The sequence below is a fragment of the Sarcophilus harrisii genome, chromosome 1 (assembly GCF_902635505.1).
Source record: "Sarcophilus harrisii chromosome 1, mSarHar1.11, whole genome shotgun sequence".
Taxonomy (NCBI): Eukaryota; Metazoa; Chordata; class Mammalia; order Dasyuromorphia; family Dasyuridae; genus Sarcophilus; species Sarcophilus harrisii.
Genome location: NC_045426.1, coordinates 149058787 through 149081217, shown reverse-complemented (window position 1 = coordinate 149081217; position 22431 = coordinate 149058787). Strand labels below are relative to the sequence as shown.

At 35.6% G+C, this 22431-nt stretch overlaps 1 protein-coding gene across 5 annotated transcripts in view; it reads left to right on the top strand.

Annotated features, from left to right (window-relative positions):
- PDE4D (phosphodiesterase 4D) overlaps positions 1 to 22431 on the top strand; it is a 1062771-nt gene that overhangs the window by 390274 nt on the left and 650066 nt on the right. The window contains exon 1 of one of the 5 annotated variants that reach the window (XM_031948897.1): positions 20243 to 21707. The exons of the other annotated variants lie outside the window; for them this stretch is intronic. Coding sequence (XP_031804757.1) covers positions 21661 to 21707 — 47 coding nt within the window. The 5' untranslated portion in view covers positions 20243 to 21660. Of the gene's footprint in view, positions 1 to 20242; positions 21708 to 22431 lie in introns of those variants that run through there. 5 annotated transcript variants of the gene reach the window in all.

Below are 22431 nucleotides of genomic sequence, written 5' to 3'. Positions count from 1 at the left end.
TAGAGTGATAACTAGAATTTTGTGTAACTGAGGTCTCTGGCACAGAGGGTACACTCAGTTTCCACCATTCTGTGGTAGTGGAGACATAGACTACAGAGCATAGGTGCAAGTTTGCTTCTAGCAAGCCAAAGTGGGATGCACGAGAGGAGTAGAGAAGTTCACTCCATCTACCAAATAATTGCAGGTACTATCAATATCTTCTTAATTTGGGCCTACAATAAAGCCACAGTTTCATTACTTAAGGACAACTAAGTGGTACATTGGATAGAGCACCAGGTGTGGAGTCAGGAAGACCTGAATTCAAATTTAACCTCAGGTATTTACTAGCTGTGTGATTCTGGGGAAGTCACTTAACCCTGTCTTCCTCTATTTCTTCATCTATAAAATGAGTTGGAGAAAGAAATGGCAAATCATTCCAGTATCTTTGCCAAAATAAAAACAACAAACAAATGGGGTTATGTGTAGTCAGACATAACTGAAATAATTCAAAAACAATAGCTCCTTACTTTAGTTGTTCTCCTCCCCACCAACCATAAGCAATCATAACTTTGAATAATAAGTCAGTGACTAGGTTAGTAATCACTCTACAGCATTATCATTCTTATGCAAATGAGTTGTGTGATCATGTTACATTATCACCATGGAAAATAAAATTCAATTAATATTTTTTTTCAAAGTAAAAAATGAAACTAGTTAAATAACTTCCTTGTGAGGAACTTAACACAATCAGTATTGGGAAGGTATCAAGGTAGAGTAGAATGTTGATGACTGTAGTAAGAGGATGAGGTTTTTTTTCTTTTGATAGCTTTTTATTTTTTCAAATCCATGCAAAGATAGTCTTCAACATTCATTTTCTTTTTGCTTTTTTTTTCTTTATCAAAGTTTTTTTTTTAATTTTTCAAAACATATGCGTGGACAATTCTTCAACATTAGCTCTTGCAAAACTTTATTTTCTGATTTTCTCACTCCTTTCCCCACTCTCTCTCCTAGATGGCAAGTAATCCAATACATGTTTAACATCATAGAAATATATATTAAAGTCAATATATGCATATACAATTTATTTATATTTATATAATTATTATGCTGCACAAGAAAAAACAAATCAAACGAGTAAAAAGGAGAATGAGAGAAGCAAAATAAAATGCATAAAATACAAGCAAACAACCACAAAAAGAGTAAAAATGCTGTGGTGGTCCAACTAAGTTCCCAGAGTCCTTTCTCTGGGTGGAGATGGCTCTCTTCATCATTGAACAATTAGAACTGGTTTGAATCATCTCATTCAACATTCATCTTTGCAAAACTTATGTTCCAATTTTTTTCTTCCTTTCTCTCCCTAGCCTCTCCCATAGATAGCAAGCAAGTTAAACATGTTCAATTCTCCTAAACTTATTTCCATATTTCCATATTTCCATGTCATGCTGCACAAGAAAAATCAGATCCAAAGGGAAAAAAACCAAGAAACAAACAACAAAAAGTGAAAATACTATGCTTTGATCTACATTCAGTGTTCACAGCTCTCTCTCTGAATATGGATAGCTTTTTTCCATCCCAAGCCTATTGGAATTGCCTTGAGTCACCACATTGTTAAGAAGAGCTAGAGGACTTGAGTTTTTATTTTTATTTTATTTATTTATTTTCAATACACATTGCTTTATGAATCATGTTGGGAAAGAAAGATCAGAACAAAAGAGAAAAATCATGGGAAAAGAAAAAAAAAGTGAATATAACATGTGTTGATTTACATTCAGTCTCCACATTTTTCCCCTTGCATGCCCATGACATTTTCTGTACAAAGTCTATTTGTATTGCCTTAGATCACTGAGAAGAATTAAGTTTTTTTTAAAAAAAAGCTTTTTTATTTTCAAAGCATATGCATAAATAATTTTTAACATTCACCCTTGTAAAACCTTGTGTTCCAAATTTTTTCTCCCTCCCTTCCCTCAATCTCCTTCCCTAGAATCAAGTAACCCAAAATATGTTAAACATGTGCATTTTTGTCCATATTTTCACAATTATTCTGTTGCACAAGAAAATTATGATCAAAAAGGAAAAAAAATGAGAAAGAGAAATGCAAGCAAATTACAGCAAAAAATGTGAAAATACTATATTGTGGTCCCCACAGATCTCTCTCTCTGAGACTTTTTTTCACAAACACTGGCTGTAAACATTTTTCTCAGCTTTGTATTTCCCTTATAATCTTATTTCTTTTGGTTTTATTTGTGCAAAAAGACTTGAGTTTTTAATTTTCACCTCTGATCTCTATTATATCAGGCAGCTAGGTGGTGCAATGGATAGAGTGCTGATCCTCGAGTCATGAAATTAAGTTCAAATCTGCTCTCAGACACGTTCTAGCTGTGTGACCCTGGACAAATCATTTAACTTCTTTTCCTTAGTTTCTTTAACTGTAAACCCTTTCTTCATTTTCATTTCAGCTTCCTCATCAAAATAATGTAGGGTTTGAACAAGGAGGCCTCAAAGTCTCCTTCCTACTTTACATCTGTCTTAATGATGAATTTTACCTGGATACTAGGGAGTGTTTTGTCAATAATATAAAATGATATTGTAAAAAAGAGCAAACATTATTCTCTCCATTAAACTCACCAGAAAATTTGAGCACTGAAAAGTTAGAGGAGAGATAATATGGTACAGAGGAAAAGAATACTAAGGTTGCAGTCAGAAAGCACAGTTTGAGTTCTTACTAACTGTGCCCTTGAATTTGTCATCCTTTTGAGTTTCGGTTGACTTTCCTTTAAGAAGGGAAAGCAAAATATTTCTCTGACTATGGGATTCCCCCCAAATATAAGTAGAACCCCTAAATTAAGATATCTCACTTAAATGAAAGAGAAATGTATTTTAATATGACAATTATCAATACACCCTTATTTAGCCCTGGTGAGTCAAAAAAAATATTAACAAATGCATATCTATATCATCTTGCACATACACAAATAACGTAGTTGATGATGTGGCCTTCTTGTGTAGGAATGTGACTGAATGCTTGACTAGAGTTATTTTCCATACTACCAGTATATAAAGTTGATGTAGGGGAAGTTTGGAATCTATAAATACTGTGCTGATAGAAAGAAGGTAATAACAATAAAAATGTCACCCTGTCTTTCTGGAGGCCTGTGAAACAGGGCTACATCTGATCCTTCTTTAGGACCATGAAACTTTACACACAAGAAAGTCTTCTTCTTGAAGAAAGTCTTCTTCTTGAACAAAGTCATTAATAACATGTATGATCTATTTTTAACCTTAAATGGTGATTAGGGAATAAAAACAAAGCCAAGACACATAGCCTTTATATCATCATGAGCAGAGGCTGGATAATATCACATGTTTAAATATGAGGAGCTGACAGGGCCATATCTGCTGTCACTGACAATAGCAGCTGCAAGTAATCAAACTGAGTAGAGAGGCAGGATCTGCACATAAATGGGAGTCACAAACCCAAAACTAAAGAAAGCAGGATGTTCAAAAGAGCCAAACTGTGATAACTTCTCCCACAAACCCTAGTTCCAATTGCCTTTTACTCTTAACTTTTGTGAACTAAATATTTAGACTTCCCTGCAGGCAGAGAAAAGTTCTGTAACTTTGGACTTTTGGGCAATACAGTTTTGACAAATAGTGAGTGTCCTCCTTCTCCCACCTCCAGATCCATGCAACCACATCAAAGAAAAAGGGGACATCTGAATTTCCCATCAGCATAAGCCTTTCTTGGATGAATGGTTTTATAAACAACTTCTTGATTTTTCAAGCAAAGACTTTGATTTTGATATTGTGACTGGAGTATTGAACTTGACTTGAGGAAGACCTGATTTCAAATCCTGTCTCAGATATTTATTAGCCATATGACCCTGAGCAATTTCATTAACCTGCCTGCCTCAGTTTCATCTTTTGTGAAATGGAGATAATAATAACATTATTATTATCCTAGGGTTGTTAAGAGGATAAAATGACATTATATTAAAGTGTTTTGTGTGCCTTAAATACATAAATGCTAGCTATTAATATTTATCTTATTATTTATTAAAGTTTAATTATTTTTACTTGTGATTCTATTCTTGACAAATTTTATGCCTCCAATCCTTGTGGTATTCTTAACAAACTCTCAGATTTCATTGTACCACTCCTGAGATCAACCTCATCATCTAGATTCCCTGTTCTGAGCATAGTCATGGGAGACAAGAAAATTATTTGTGCATGGTCAGAGTCAGTGATCAGATATAAATATAATGTAAGGGACTGCTATTGTCAGTGACAGCAGATATGGCCCTGTCAGCTCCTCATATTTAAACATGTGATATTATCCAGCCTCTGCTCATGATGATGTAAAGGCTATGTGTCTTGGCTTTGTTTTTATTCCCTAATCACCATTTAAGGTTAAAAATAGATCATACATGTTATTAATGACTTTGTTTAAGAAGAAGACTTTCTTCAAGACTTTATCCATCCATAAACTTTGCATCAACTTTTTGACTTCAAAGTCTCCCATCTTGAGTTGTAAATAGGTGAGACCCATGGTCTCAAACTAAATACCACATTTTTAAGTATAGAACTCACATATTCAATTATAGCAAAATTATCTAAATCTCTGTTTCTCTTTACAAATACCTAGTAATCTAATGGTATATTCCTCTGACCAAGAGAAAAAATGAGTTTGCGGTCTCTGATGTGGGCACTGTCTTCAGAACACTTACCCAATAAGCTATTACTACATTCATAAAAATCAATTTCTGAGATGAGTTAGTTAGAATATTGTATGCTGAAGAAAAATACTATAGAAGTGTTGGTTAGGATGGAGAATTTGTACAGAAAGGATATGTGTATATTTGTGAGTGTGTGTGTAGGAGAGACACAGAGAGAGAGAGAGAAAGAGAGAAGAGAGAGGGAAAGAAAAAGAGAGAGAGAGAGAGAGAGAGAGAGAGAGAGCGCGAGCGCGTACAGCTGCCATTGTCAAGATTTTGGTGACAGAGAACTGCTTTACAACTTTTATTTTGCCCAGGGTCACACAACTAGGAAGTGTTAAGTGTCTGAGGTCATATTTGAATTCGGGTCCTCTTGACTTCAGGGCTGGTGCTCTATTCACTAGCTGCCCCTACAATTTTTTTTTAATTTCACTTAAATGATTTTTTTCTCATACCTGTCTTCTTCAATTCTGAGCTAAGGGAGGAGAAATAGAAAAGAAAAACAAAATTCTGGAAACAAATACACACCATCATGCAAAACAAATTCCTAATTTACCCACATCCAGAAATGTATTTCATTTGGATTGTAGGCCATAGACAGCCTCCAACAGAACATTATCATCCTTAGAAGAGCTCGGGGGGGGGGGGGGGGGGGGGGGGGGGAAAGAAGAGGAAGAGGAAGGGACACTTAGGGATTTTGAAGATAAACTTAGACTACTTATTATTTTGGAGCAGTAGAGAAGACAAAAGATACATGACAAGCATACAACAAAGGAGAAATTCAAACAATACCCTAACCCCATGAACTGTTGGGAACCAGAAGCAGAGTGGAAAATGTATACAGCAATCAAAGGCAGGGCTGCTCATTATAGCCTGGGTTGTTCAGCTGGTGAGCTAATGAGGTGAAGATAGAAATGGCCAGTCACTTTGCTCATCAGTCCTGTGAGCTCCAACAAAGAGGTTGGTCTTCACAAGGTCACTGTCAGTACAGCATTGTCATTCCCCTTGGATATGGATAACAAGACCACTAACTGTGGCTGGTATTTTCTTAGCACACAAAGGACAATTCCATCTGCTCTTTTATTTTATTTATTTAATTATTTGGGTCATTTATTCCACTCCTCTTCCAAATGTGCTTGACTGAAAACAGTTGTCAGTAAATAAATTAGCTTAAATTTATTTGAAATCTGATTTACCATAAGAAAGCCCATAAATATACCATAGTATAGTGACATAGTTATTTTCTTCATGTTCTGAAACTCTCTGAAGCCTGTGCTGTAATTAGATTTGAGGTAAGATTTTGGGGGAGGAGGTTGGCGCTCAGATCATCCTGCTAATGTCTAGGCTTAAAAATTGAAAGTTTTCCAGGATATTGGTATGTTTATATGTCCTGAAGCCTCTCTGGACACCATGAAGTTTCCCTAGGAAATCAAATGCAAACAAAAATCCTGGATTTCATTCTATTTATCAAAAAAAAAAAGTGAGATCTGAAGTGTCATGTAGTCAGTTGTTTCAATTCAGCAACAAGGATTGCTGCTTTACAAATTAATATAAGCAGTGATTTACAAGATTTTTTTTTCAGTGATTTAGCCAAGATAACAATAAATATTTGAGGATGATGATGAATGTGAAGATTTATGATATGTATACATGTTATCTTCAGATGAGCATTTATTTATTTATTTGTTTAAATAGCCTTTTATTTACAAGTTATATGTATGGGTAATTTTACAGCATTGACAATTGCCAAACTTTTTGTTCCAGTTTTCCCCCTCCTTCCCCCCACCCCTTCCCCAGATGGCAGGATGACCAGTAGATGTTAAATATATTAAAGTATAAATTAGATACACAATAAATATACATGATCAAACTGTTATTCTGCTGTACAAAAAGAATCGGACTCTGAAATATTGTACAATTAGCCTGAGAAAGAAATTCAAAATGCAGACAGGCAAAAATATAGGGATTGGGAATTCAATATAATGGTTCTTAGTCATCTCCCAGAGTACTTTTGTTGGGCGTAGTTGGTTCCGTTCATTATTGCTCCATTGGAAGTGCTTTGGTTCATCTCATTGCTGAGGATGGCCAGGTCCATCAGAATTGATCATCATATAATATTGTTGTTGAAGTCTATAATGATCTCCTGGCCCTGCTAGTTTCACTCAGCATTAGTTCGTGAAAGTCAGATGAGCATTTATTTAATATGGGCATGGGGGGAGGTTACAAACTTGATTTTTGTTCACTTTCATAGCCCAATTGAGGAGTCAGAACAATCCAGCCTTAGACATTTACTGGCTATTTGTTTCCAGGGTTGTAATGAGAATCAACTAAGATATTTATAAAGAGCTTTATAAGTTCTTTATAATTATTGTATTCATTATTCATTATATTTCCTTTACTTTGCCCCCTTCTTTGAGAAGAAAGACAAGAAGAAAAGTTTTCCTGCATTATTTGTCTTCTACTGCTCTTTTCTGCTTGGTAATAACTGTTGTGTTACCAATAAATCTTTTCTAGCTGGATTGTATTTTGTCCTTGCCAGGGCAGGGAAAGGGGTAGACTGAAGAAGCAGTCAATTGGATTCTATTCATAGGAAATTAGGGAAAGCAAATAAACTCTTACTTTTATATCGTGTCCCACTCCCTACATTCAGACTCTTCTATCTTCCTTACCTTTGGATTTACAGCCTCCCCCTCTAACATAGAGCTGCTTCAATAAGATCCCACAAGGGATTTGGGGCTGTCTCAATTGAATCGTTCTTTCTCCTCTTAATAGAAACTTCATTAAAGGAAGTAGCAACCATGTAGGAAAAAAAAAAGTTCTTACTCTCTAAACAATGAGCACTTACTTAAAACTGAAAATATGTATAATAGAATATATTGATTTCAATTGGCTTTGCTATTAATTTTATTTAATTATGCATGAGTTACTTTTCCATTTAGTGAGAAATTCCAAGAGTGACTCATAAGACTGAGAGTTTCCTCTACCATTTGGCTAACATGAAGTGTAAATATCTATCTGCATATATTTTAGCATTATGATTTGGAACAAGTTACATTATATATGACCTTTTAAAGACTCAGTTTGTCATTCTGTCAAATAGGAATAATAATACCTTCCAGGGTTGTTTGGAGTGTGATATGAGGGAATTTAGGTAAAGTACATTGTAACCATAAAGTATATAATCTTGAGCCATCAATCCCATGACAAAGATAACCACAAGTCTAGAGAGTGAAGAGCCAGATGTAATCATTACTCCTCTTTCTCCCTGCATTTTGCACTGAAATTATCAGACACTGTAAATTCATTCATTTATTCAGTCAACATTCATTAAACTCCACTAAGTGCAGGGTACTCCAATAGGAGTAAATTAAATCAGTTTTTTTTACTTAATCTTTTTTTTTTTCTAGAATGATTTAGTGGCCTCTTGTTATTATATCCCACTTCCAAGTACTTTGAAACAATCTCAGAGCTACAATGGGTTTGGTATTCAATATTGTGTTCTCTGTAGAATTATTTCCACTGACATTTGTTGTTATTGTGGTTGTATATATATTTTTAATTATAACTTTTTATTGACAGAACCCATGCCAGGGTAATTTTTTACAACATTATCCCTTGCACTCATTTCTGTTCTGATTTTTCCCCACCCTCCCTCCACCCCCTCCCACAGATGGCAAGCAGTCCTATATATGTTAAATAGGTCGCAGTATATCCTAGATATAATATATATGTGTGGAACCGAACAGTTCTCTTGTTGCACAGGAAGAATTGGATTCAGAAAGTAAAAATAACCCAGGAAAAAAAACAAAAATACAGTTTACGTTCATTTCCCAGTGTTCTTTCTTTGGGTGTAGCTGCTTCTGTCATCATTGATCAATTGAAACTGAGTTAGATCTTCTCTTTGTCAAAGAAATCCACTTCTATCAGAATACATCCTCATATAGTATTGTTGTTGAAGTATATAATGATCTCCTGGTTCTGCTCATTTCACTTAGCATCAGTTCATGTAAGTCTCGCCAAGCCTCTCTGTATTCATCCTGCTGGTCATTTCTTACAGAACAATAATATCCCATGACATTCATATACCACAATTTACCCAACCTTTCTCCAATTGTTGGGCATCCATTCATTTTCCAACTTCTAGCCACTACAAACAAGGCTACCACAAACATTTTGGCACATACAGGTCCCTTTCCCTTCTTTAGTATTTCTTTGGGATATAAGCCCAGTAGTAGCACTGCTGGATCAAAGGGTATGCACATACCCATTTGGGGCATAATTCCAGATTGCTCTACAGAATGGTTGGATTCATTCACAACTCCACCAACAATGCATCAGTGTCCCAGTTTTCCCGCATCCCCTCCAACATTCATCATTATTTTTTCCTGTCATCTTAGCCAATCTGACAGGTGTGTAGTGGTATCTCAGAGTTGTCTTTATTTGCATTTCTCTGATCAATATCCACTGAAATTTTAAAAACATTTTTGTGAACCTATGGTATTGTGGGAAGAACAATGATCCAGAAGCCAGAAAATAAATGTTCATATTCCAACCCTGCAATTTACTAGTCATGAGAACTTGTTTCCTTATCTTGGAAGGGGGTAGAGGTGGGGGGCCAATACCTTTCCTGCCTTTCTCACAGCATCATTAGAAAGTCCAATGAAATGGTTAGCATCTTGATGCTAACTGACATTTCCATAGTACTTTGAAATACTTTACATACCTTATCTCCTTTGTGCCTCATCATAATCCTATAAGGTAGTATTAGTTTCTATAAAGTATCCATTTTCTGGATGAGAAATGTGTGATTTAAAGAGGCTGATTTGCCAGTGATCACAGAGCTAATAGGAATTATCAATAATGGGTTTAGAACCAAAATCTCTTATAAGTCAAGTGAATTAATGTTATTATTATTATCCACTATGAAGAATTATTTTCTGTCACTAAAAAATGCAAGAAAATAAGGTACAGTTAACATCCATGAGAATGTGGCCAGTTGTTTTTTAGTCATGTTTAATTCTTTGTGACCCTATTTGGGGTTTTCTTGGCAAAAATACTGGAGTGATTTTCCTTTCTATTTCCTTCTCTAGCTCATTTTTCAAATGAAGAAACAGAGGCAAACGGTGTTAAGAGACTTGTCCAGAGTCATAAATCTTATAACTGGTAGAGGCGGGATTTGAACTCAGGTTTCCCTGACTCCAGGTCCAGCACTCTATCCATTGAGCTCTCCAGTGGCTTAAGTACACACTGGTTATACAGAAACAAAAGGGAGACAGTTCTTTACCACAAAGTAGTTTACTTCAAAGAATTTATTTTGAAGTTCAGATAAAATCACCTTGAGGATTGTAGTACATATAGCCTAATTTAGTTAAATTTGCTGAATTTAAATTTGTTTTTCAGATGGGAAGAAGTGAGAGCAAGTTCTTAATTAAATAGGAAAGCAGAATATGCTAGATTTGGGGTTATAATATCCTAGAATCTATAGCTGATAAATTGTTTTCTAGAAATCTCTTAAAATATAACTTTTAGAAAGATAAAACAGTAATTCATTTTAATACATATACAAAGAAGTTTGAAAAGCAAAGAACAACTTTTAATCACAACAAATATATTTTTATTTTCTATTAAAATTTAAATGAGATGTTTGTAATAATTCCACTTTCATAAATCATAAAGATCACATGAAATAATAAGCCTTGGGATAGTTGTGGACCTACTTGTGAGTGGGTGATTGATCCCATGACCCTATAATTCAGAGCATCACAACTGAGTTAAAGGGAGTGGAAGAAAAGTCACTAAGAAACTCATTTTTATTTCCATAATTTTAGCCATTTGCAAAGTCACATGAAAGGATCAAAAGAAAGGAGGTTGAAAACCTAGAATTGTTTAGCCAAGAGATAAGAGAATAGATGAATGAATGACCTCAGATTCATTCCCAAGCTTGTTAAGATAATAATGAGGGAAATTAGGATGTTTGAGTAAGAAATCATTAAAACAGCCGAGGCAGGCATCAGGGATAATAGTTATGCCACTGAGACAGGCTGGTGTCTTTTGTCAGCTCATGTTTCCCTCTAGAAGACAAAGCTGTATAAACCAGGATCTGACCCATTTGAGATTATTCTTCTAGCAAGGGACCATGGAATGTTCATCACCAGAAATCTTAAAATATAACACAAGCATATGTCTGTTCTTATGTTTATAGATGTTGAAAGGATACTGAGAAGTAGACTTATGATTTCTTCTGTGTGAGAAACTCCCAGTAAAGCACTACTCCTGCCAGTGTAGATCAGGACCAGCTTTCCAACTCATAGCCATAGGAAACTGTATGAGACATTGGGAAATCAAATAAGTAACTCAGCGTCACACATCCAGAATGGGTCAGAAGCAAGGCACAAATCTGGGACTTCCTAACTCTTAAATTGGCTGTCTCTCAACTAGGTCACACTGCTTCTTATACACTGTTTTTGTTGTTATGTTGTGAGGGCTGTTCCTGCATGTAGAGGGAGTGTTGTTTTATGTTTTGAAGGGAAACAGAACAGACCTTTTTAGCCTTTCTCCCCTATCCTTTCTCCTAGAAAGACTTTAATTCTTGCCAGGAGAAGTAAGTGCTGAGCTCAGAAGCAAACCACCTTATTCTCCTCCAAGAGAAATACCAGGCTAGAATTATATCTATCCTCTCCCTTAATATTTTTTGTCCAGGAAATGTGATTTCCAGATTAAATCTAACTTTTAACGATAGGTTCATTAATGGGATCCCAAGCTTTATACAATGCTTGACCCCCTTTCTACCAACTACCAGTTCCACAATGAATACATAACAAAAAGCAGAGAAACCCATTTATCCAAGTTAAAGCAAAACAGAAAATAGAGAATATATACAAAGGAGAATAGAGAGCAGAGAGTAGAGAGTGAAGGGCCTCTCCCAATAGAAGAGCCGGGTTTTCAAGTCCTAACTTTGACTTGTACTGACTTTGTAACCCTGGACAAGTTATTTAACCTTCAAAGAGCACCACTGGAAATCTGTTAAGTGAGCAAGTTGCAGAGGAGGTGTTGATCAGGTTTGGTAGGAGTTTCCTTATCACAGCTTTCAGATAGCAATAAAATAGTTTCAGTCTCATCTCAGTCCTATGTAGATTATGTAGTATAGATGGCAACTACATTTTAAGTCTCTTGGTTCTCAAGAAATAATAGATGCCATTTGAAATTTTCTTATCTATTTGGTAGATGCATAACATTTTTTAAAACACCTGAATGGATGAAGTAAATTTGAAAAAAAAAAGTCATTTTTTTCTGGGTTTGCTACAATGTTGAAGGAGACTATAAAAACTTTTTATATATTTTGCCATGGTTTCATCCATTTCCAGCCAATCTAAGACAGATAAAGAATCTATTGAGAAAATTTTGTCTGATAAAAACATTTAAAAATAATTTTAATGATTTTTATAATGATTACTTAAATTTTATGAATTATAATTTACTGAATGATTTATTAATGGTATTTTTTTCCTGATTGGGTTGGATTTTCCCCTCCAAAATTTGCTTGTTTGTTTGGCTAATACAAACTGTTTTTGTGATATGCAGAATTTCAATTTCTTTATTCTCAAATATGTTAAAAGATCTATCTAGAGAGCTTGCTTAAGTCTACTCTGAAATATTCAGTGATTGACTTTATAAGTAATAATTTTCCTTTTGTGAATATCTATATGTAGGAATTAGCACAAGATCACTTAAAGATTGCTTGTTATCTCAGATAAGTAGTACATTCGTTCATCTCACTCAGAAAAATCAATCAAATAAATTATTCAATATCATGTAGACCAAACAACCACTTGGTGAATTTCTTCCCTTTTCAACTAATTTTTGTAATCATTCAATTATAATTTAGATATTCAACATGCATGTGACTTAACTTTTTCCTGACTTGGAAGTATTTAAACCTTTGCTACATGCAGTATTGTTCTCCTTTCAGTTACAAATGTGCTGAGCAGCTGAGCCCAGGCTGTGTATAGAGCACCCCAGAAATGCCAAGTCACCATTATCAACAGAATGGTTAACATTTACTGAGTGCCAGCAATGAACTTAGTGTTAGAAAAACAGAGGAAGACACAGTTCCTTCCCAGAGGCCTGATTTTCTCTGAGGGTGAGTGGATGGGGGAAAGGATTTGATCATAAAGGAACAATATTCCTTTAAACTCAATTTAATTCAATTCAGTAAGCATTTATTAAATGCCTACTGTATGTCAAGTGATGTAGATACAAAGATAAAAGTGAAACAGGCATTTATCTTAAATAGCTTACATTCTATTGGGAGGAAACAATGTTCATATGTAAATAATTAGAACATATGTGCACACACACATATGAGAGAGAGAAAGGAGGGGGAGAGAGAAGGGAGGAAGGCAGTGAAGGAGAGAGGAAGAAGAAGAGAGAAAGAAGGAGAAGGAGAGAAGAGAGAAGTACTTTTCAGAGGAACACTACAGGTCTAATATGAAAAGTAGTTCAAAACAGAAGGAAAAGCATGACAATAAGCATTTATTAAGTACCTACTATGTGTCAGGTACTGTGCTAAGAGCTCTATAGATATTATCCCATTTGCTCCCTTGAGAAGTAGGTATTATTAAAATCTTCATTTTACACTCAAGGAAACTGAGGCAAACTAAATCACCAGGCTAGTAAGTGTCTGGGGTCAAAATTGAATTCGGGTCTTCCTGACTCCTTGCTCCAATACTCTATTCACTATATTACCTGACTGACTGCCTTGAATTAAAAAGCAGAAATAGAACAGAAATCCCAGACAACACATAGTCATCTTGGACTCCTTACATATGTTGGAATACTATTTTCATCTCTCAGTTGGCTGACATGTATGATAAAATATAAGCAACCTCCATGCAAATGTTTATTTCTTGTCAGAAATCCAGGAATGGCTATTATTACTATGTTGCTTTGCTCTTCTCAGGCAGAGCCAAGCCAGAATATTCCTGAGATCCGTTTCTTTTCATCAGGAAAGTGAACAGCAATTTTGCACATTCTGATATTCAGCAGCAGAGGGTAACCACATGTTCTACTTGAACAACTAGAATACTTTCTAGGGGAGACTTGTCTTAAAAGTATCCTATAGAATGTATTTAGCCATTTGGTCAGATACTTTTAAGATCAAGTGATCAAGATCAAGGCAGATTCACAAGGCAATCTATGTCTTTATTTTTTTCTTTTCTTTATGTATTTATTTTTATATATGCTTTTTGTATTTTCATCACCATCACTGCATATACCAGAGACAGACTGTCTCTTGGCTCCTGTAAAGAAAATCTAAAAGACACCTAATACAGTGGCCATTATTGAGAGAAGTAAACTGAGTTTTATTAGTCTCCAGGACTGTTATCGGTTTCTTGGCTACTCAGAGTTCAGTTTCCTTTTTAGTAATATGTTCATTTGTCTTATTGTAGCGATCGATCCATGTTTATAAAGTGATTCCCACTCTTCCAAATTTCTAGGCTTACTTTGTCTACACCTCTCCTTGACATCATCATATCATATCTTGATTTATATCAGTTTATTTCTTTGTTATATCTTTCCCCTACTGTCAAAACCCCATTAGAAGATAAGTGTAGTAAAAGCAAATCAGGTAACATTTTTGCATTTTTCTATACCCAGCACATAGCTCTGTCTTGCATATAGTAGATATTCAATAAATATTTATTGAATGAGTCAAGCGAATCTTCAGAATGAGTATTTATTATTAGAAATCATATTCATAAGGGCAAGCTCTTAAATAACAGAAAGCTGAAGCCTGAATTTCTATAATGGCTTATAAAGTTCTTTCTGGGTTGCACTTACTATAAATGAAACTCTTCTCATGTGCTTGTGGCAGTCACATACAAGATATACCAGCTTCAGTGAACTAGAAACTTCTATTCTGTAGAAAGGGCAGTTTTTAATATGAGTAAAAAGAATTTTGTGCACTTTTTGCTGAATTTTATAATGAAAAATGTTTTTCTTATTCGTTAGCTGAGTACCAATTTTCCTATTGAAGGAGCCTTCCCTTTTCTTGATAGTTAACAAGCATGTTTGGAATTAACCGGTTTACTCTTTTCTGCTCATCTAATATTTCATAATAACTCATCTAATATTTATCTATTTATCACTATGTGCAAATTTGCAAAAGACAGAACAGATTGTCCTCAAGGAGCTTTCAACCTGGGCGACCTAAGGCAGCTGATCTTTACCAGTAAAAAATAGAGTGAGAACATTCAGAAAGGAGCATACTGTGCCTGTCTGTGGGTAAAAATGTGAAAGCCAAAGTGAGTTCAACTCCTCACCTCTTATGGAAGGCTTTAACTCAGGACCAACTTGGAGCTAGACTTTGAAAGCTTTTTGGCTAAGCCAGATAAAGAAAATGTTAAATATATATTATTTATAATCTTGATAATTTTGATTAAAATTAGTTTGGATCTTGTATTCTCACTAAAAAGAATGTAGTTCTAAAAGAAAACTTGGTGGTATGGAATAACTCTGGAAATGAAGGAAGTGTCGAGATCTAGGGTTTTGAATCTTGGTTCTATCACTTTGCTCAAATTCCTTTTCTCCGAGTCCTTGTTTCCTCATTCTAAAAATGTTGATTATAATGCTTGCATTATCTCCTGCAGGAGTGTGTTATGAAGAAAGTAATTTATGAACTTTAAATCCACATATAAATGTGATTTATTATGGCCCTTCTACTGTGGGTGGCCTTGGATACATCAGTTTGCCCATCTATAAAATGGCATGATAATATTTCTATACTGCTATCTCAAAAATGCAGGCAGTTAGGTGGCTTAGTGAATAGAACATAAGACCTGAAGTCAAGAAGAACTTAGTTCAAATCCAGATTCAGATGCTTACTGTGTAACCTTGGGCAAATCATTTCATCTCTATTTGCCTTAATCCACTGGGAAGGAATTCAGGATTCTTGCCAAGAAAACTCTATGGACAGTATTCTCTTGCTATGGTCCATAGCATAAAGAATTAGACACAATTGAATGACTGAACATCTCAAAAGACACTTTTGTCTGTCAAACATGGTTTATTATGTTACAGATATCTTTAAAAAGTTGAGGGAAAATTTTGTTGTTTTTGTTGTTGTTCTGTTTTTTTTTTTATTTTGCTGAGGCAATTGGGGTTAAGTGACTTGCCTAGGGTCACACAGCTAAGATATGATAAGTGTCTGAGCTCATATTTGAACTAGGGTCCTCCTGACTTCAGGGCTGGTGCTCTATCCACTATGCCACCTAGCTGCCTTGAAGGAAAGTATTTTTACAAAATTTATTCACCATTTGCCAGTCTACCTGCATTCATTTGTATATGATAGTCTAAATATTGCCCAGCTAGATTTTGGATCAAAGTTTTTGTCATTAACTTGCTAATCTTAAAAGTCATCTTTTTTATTATAAACTTAATAGCCATAATTAGAAGCAATATAAACATACATAAGAAAGGGAAGAATTTTGCTCCAGGCAAGGGGGATCCAAACATATTTCACAGCAGTACAGATGGCAGATGAGCAAAGAAGGATCTTTGCCCCTGTGTTCCTTTGCAAGCAGTCTTGTCTCTCAGCATAGAGAAGCCCTATATGCATATCTGTCTCTGTCATACTATCATGGTAATAGACCCCTTGGAAAATACTTTTTAATGCCAGAAAAATTTTCCACAGTCTAGAGAGAATCTTCATAGAATTATTTTGTAGAACTAGAAGAAATCAGAGTTCATTTAATTTATTTAAAGTTCAGCAAACTGAGGTCCAAATGATTTAAATGATTCATCAAAGATCACACAGATAGTGGCAAAAATCTATTAAAATGTTGGCATTTTAATAATCATTTTCCAGAATTACCTTCATTGCCTCAGTTTCTCAACAAAGAATTCACACAACTGTGGGTTTTGTCCTTGTAATTTTATTTTTATACTTATCAGACTAAAAGTGGTCCAGGATTTCATCAATTCATTACACCAGATTGTTTATGAAATATGTTATTTATGCTATGTAATATTCCAAATTTATTCTGCTATTAAAGCATGAGTTGAGTTAGTCCTTTACCAAACTTTGCCAAACTAATAGAGATTTCTTCTTGTCTCTAAAGATTATTCTTGTCCAATAGAAAGCCCATCTCTTGTGGTATGGAATTCAGTAAACATTATTCTCTAGGCAAGATGCTGAAAATAAGGAAAGCATAGCAGTACTGTGCAGACGTAGGTATCTCACAATTTTAGAGGAGTATTAGGAAATAAGAAGTAAAAGGAATGAACATTAATTAAGTGCCAACTATATGACACATGCTTTTCTAAGTGTTTTTTACAAAAATCTCATTTGAGCTTCACAATCACCTTGGAAGGAAGATGCTACTCCCATTTTACATGTTACTACCATTTTACAGTTGAGTAAATTGAGGCAACAGAATTAAAATAACTTGTCCAGGATCATAAAGCTAGGATATGTCTGAGGCTGAAGTTGAACTTAGGTCTTCCTAACTTCAGGCCTAGCCCTTTGTCCACACTACCAGTTGTTTCTAATAGGCTTTTAGTAATTCAACCTAACCTATTTATTCACAAAACAAGAAATATATGTCAAGTACAAAGTCTAGTCATAGCCCTGCTGACTTTGATTCTAACACATATAGGTTTTTTTATCTGTTTCGATTCCTTGAATTTCATAATATTTCGATTTGAGTTTTATATCATGTTACTCATTAGTTCATGCTCCTGGTTGTAATAACTCAGGTGGTTATATATAATGGTACAATTTCTTCCCCCTTGGTCCCATTCAAGAAGAGTGGATATGTTAATTTAAGACCCTGTATTGGGTGTCAGATAAAAAGATGAAATTTATAATCTAATAGGAGATTGAGCATAGAATATGTACATTAATAGTCACCAGTAGTACCTTTCATTTCTAGATGGGTATAATTTATGTTTCTATATTACAGTCATTAAAAATAAAAAGTATTTTTAAAACTGGGTTACTTTTCAAATTCATTAGAAATCTGTACTTACTTTGAACATTGTATGATTTTAGAGTTTATCTTGGTGACCTGATAATTAAAATGCATTTTGTTAAACTCATATTTGCAAAGTGCTTCATTGATTAATTTTATTAATTAGCCATGCTAGTGTCAAATGGGATTATTATTAATAAAATATTCATGGTATGTTAAGATGTGCCAGGCACTTAGAATTCAAAGAGTTAGTTATGCCCATCCCATAGTGCATATTGCCTTCAAATTCCTTTCCTTTCCATATTACTCACCTATTGCCTATTACTCACATTTCCAGATGTCACATTAATTCTCTTCATTCATTCTGTGTGTTGACCAAATTGTCCTGCTTGCTTTTCCTGAATTTACTATTCTCCCTCCTACCTCTGTGCCTTTAGGCTGTGTTCCTATTCCTGGAGGGCTCCATCTCCTCCCTTTACCTTCTTAAAATCTTTTGCTCTTTTCTTTTAGACTTTCTTTATCCCCTTAGCTATTTAGATTCTCTCTTCTCAAAGCCCCTCTCATCATCAAGTAATTGCCTCCCCCACCCCCACCCCGTGAAATAATCTGCATTGGAAAGCAGGGACTATGTGCTTTTGTTTTTATATCCCCAACACCTATCACATTTTCTGGCATAAAATTGGGATTTGTTCAATGAAATTTTGACTGTCACAAAACTCAAAAATGAGATATGGGTAGGATCAGTAGTAAGTGAAGTAACTACCAGCACTTTTTGGGAGTCCTTTGGTCATCAGAAGGACTCGTATCCAATAAAGGTCATATAGTCCTAAAAGAAGGCAAATTTATCTTGTTTATTCTTGTTACCATTTACTAAAGTTTCCCCACCTTAATAGGATCATTTCTATCCTTTATAATGACTTAGCTTCTCTTTGAAATACTTAGCTTCTCTGTCATATCATCTTCAGGATTATTAAAGAGCCCTAGGAAAACTTTTAGGATTTAATTCCTTTTGTCAAGGTAACTAGTAACCTTGTGACTTGAGAAAGTCACTTATCTATTTTGTGACTCAGGATCCTACCTACCTCACAATAATCCTATGTGCTTACAATGCAATAATTTATGTGAGAGTGATTTTTGAAAATAATTTGCAAATGTAAGAGTATTTTATTCAAATTATTAAAATATAATTTTTGTAATTGCTATTAATAATATTCCTATTTTTGAATGCTTTCATGATACTTGATTAGATCATTTCAGGACCCACCATGACTGAAAAAGAACTGAGGCTGTATGGACTTGGAAAAACCTTGGTTTTCCCTTATTTTTCTAAGATAGTTTCTTCCTATCTGACTCTTTATATTCAAATTGCTTTTGATCAATTAACTGATAAATAAGAATTTATTAAGTGCTTAGCATATGCCAGCTATTCCTACTACCACTGAGGAAAACTTTCCATTAAGATCTCTATTTGAGAACTAAAACGAATTTTCAAATTTTACTGAAGAAAAGCTGATTTAGTATCCAAGTGCAGAACCTGCACACCTGAGAAGAATGGATTATAATGAAAATATCTTTTGGAAGTTTGTGAAAACTTAATTTAATTCAACATAGGGTTTTTTTTGTTATTATTAAGATGAATTATTTTCTATTTTCCCTGGGGACTGAATCTCTTAGGGGGAAACTCCATTAAAAGCCTCCCATGGGGTGTATATCCAAAGCTTTCAGTGCTCCCTTAAAAGTGAAGCAACTAATTGCACTTTGTTCAGCCAACCCTTTAAGCACCTTAGTTAAAAGTGATACATTAATATTTAGTGCACTATTCACTATTGAAAAGTCCATTTCTCTTACCAATTTCAGACAAAGGTACCAGAGTGTCAACCTACTATTAGTCTCAAATAGTTTACTATTTTATTCTTGCTCCAATATGGCATCCACAGTAGTGGGGCTCATTCAGGGGATTGTAGGAGAGGAGATTTATAACAAAAGGGGCAGCCTTAATAAGGAAATATACCACATAAACAATATGTGTTGCAGTGTTTTATCTAGACACTCCTTGGTCAGCACACTCCCTAATCAAACAGGCAGCTTTTCCTCATGTAGGATTGTAACTGAAGTTATAACCGGCTTCCCCCAGGACTGGCTGCCACAGGATTTCCTGTCCAAAAATTCACTGGGTGGTCATTTGCAGCTGAGGGCTCACCCATCACCAAGCAAGCCCTCTAAGGATGAAGAATATTTGACTCAAGTGCTTTGCTTTCAAATTCTCTCTAGGCATTTCCCCACCCCCACCCTTACCCCACCTTTATTCTAGGGGAGGAGGAGAGGAAAGGGGAGAAGAAAAAAAAAAAAAAAACACCACCTCTTATGGTAATAATATATATTTGTCCAAGGTGTCTTTTTCCCCCCTCTCAGGTTATTTACAGGTTTCTAACTGCTTAGCCTTTTTAGCCTTATAATTACAGAAAGAAATAGCCTCCTTGAAAATGGATCTGTTTCTTTAACCCCCTTCCCTCCCTCCTTCGCTCCTTTCCTCCTTCCCTCACTCTTTCCCTTCCCTCCTCCTTCTCTTTTTTCTCCTCCTCCTCCTCCTCTTCGGTCTCTTGTGAGCCAAGCCACTGAGCTCAGCAGGCTTTGCTGTGTCAGGAGAACCCACCTAGAGGGCCCCCTTGACGCCAGCACATCCCCAGTCGGGCAACATTCACTGCAGCCTGAAGCTGATGATTCTACTGCAGAGTGTGAAGAATCCAGTGTTACCGAGTCTGCAAGTGTCCGGAACCGCTGGTGAACTGGAGAGCGCCAGGGCAGGGTCAGCAAAGGCTCTGGGGATTTCGAGGGGCTCCGCTGGAAATTCTGCAAGCCTTTGGGAGCCTGTTGCCTTTGTGTTTTAAAAGCATGCCAGATATCTTTACAGCTCGAGCTCAAGAACCTTTCTGAAGGATGCCAGCGCCCCAGGAGTAAATGACAACTAACGAGGAGCTGAATTGGGGGGAAAGAGAAGGAAAAAAAAAAAAAAAGCTGGGACGAAATTATCAGATAACATCTGACTTAACAGCTGCGAGATTTGTTTTCTTTCAATTCAAAATACGAAAAGCCCTCGCGTGGTCCTGGGGAACAGCAAATTAAAGGAGGCTCTGTCTGCAGTAAGAAGATCAATAGCTTAGTCATTTTACTTAAAGAGAGCAGACAGCCTTATTATGGAGTTAGGCAGCAGAAATGAATCTGCTCATGAAAGCCCCTTCAAAAAGCCTGATAGGAGCTAATGGTAATTCTGGCATGCGAAGCCCAAATTACTCACTGCCTTCCTACTACTTTTGCAGATGAGGAAAAAAAGAGAGAGGAAAAAAAAAAGCCCACAATGACCAGTAATTTTGAAGAGAAGTTTGCTTTGGTTGTATATGGTTTTTTTTAACACCCCTATCCCCCCATTCTTTGTCTAATACGTCTGCGAACGGAGCACTGCATCCAAGTGATCACACAGGAATATGTGTCTGAGAAAGAAGAAAAAGCAATCTCCCTCCTTAAAGGACAGCATGGCAAAGCGATCTGAAGTTTTGTACCTCCCCCCAAATACCCCTTTAACCAAGAAAACAAGCCACTGCCTCTTGACTAACCTTTTCCCACATTCCAGAGTCCTTCCTAGGAAAATGCTTTAATTTCTACTCGAATCAGTTGGATTTTTAATTAGAACGCTATTTTGTCATTTAGGATTTCATGGATTGTGCTGATGATTCTCGGGGGGTTCATGAGCTGTTGTAGCACAAATGGACGGACACATACCTGCAGTGACCTGTGATGAATCTTGCTTCAAATCCTGGAAGGTTTCTTGTAGTTGTGGTTAGATTTCAGGGGGGGAGAAAGGGGGCATTTGAGAAGACCATACTTGTTGCAATAATCACCTATGGTGGTAGCTCCAGCCGGAGAGTTAGAATTCATCAATGAAAAACAGTGCAGAGAAAGTCTAAGACAGGGAAAATACTAATGTTAGAAGACCTGCGAACATGATGCACGTGAATAATTTCCCCTTTAGGAGGCATTCCTGGATATGGTGAGTAATCAATATTCCCTTCTGTCTGTAAGGCTCAGGATGATGTTTGTAAAATATTGTGACAGCTACCAGATGCTGAGTCTTTTGAATCAATGTGTTGGCATCAAGTAAAGCTTATCACTGAAATATGTGTAAAATTGAATTCTGCCTGAGTCACTATTGATTATATAAAAACTAAATATTAAAAAAGGGGATCATAGTTCTTTAATGACCAGCATCACAAAACCAAGAAGCCAATAGGAGATTATGTTCCTAATGTTTGATGATCAGTTCATGCAAGGATTTGACCTAATAAATCTAAAGAAGAGGAATGTTGAAGTTTTTTTTTTTGGTGTTTCCTCTGTGTGTGTGTGTGTGTGTGTGTGTGTGTGTGTATGTATGTGTGTGTGTGTGAGTGAGAAAGATAGATAGAGAGAGAGAGAGAGAGAGAGAGAGAGAGAGAGAATTCTCAAGAGGAGAGAGAAGGACATAGACCTATTTTAGCATCCTTTATCTTAAAAAAATTTTTTTTTTGATCTTACTAAATTCAGAACAGAGTTTAGTAAAGGGGGAGTTTGCAATGTTGACAATTTAACATAACACAATATATAGGGGTTCATGAATCTTTAAAAATTTCAACTATTCAGGAAATAGTCCCACTCATGAAATACCTTGGAAGACAACACCTGAATCATTGCAAACCCAGCCCTTTCTGAGTACTTGCTCAATGTATTTGACATCTTAT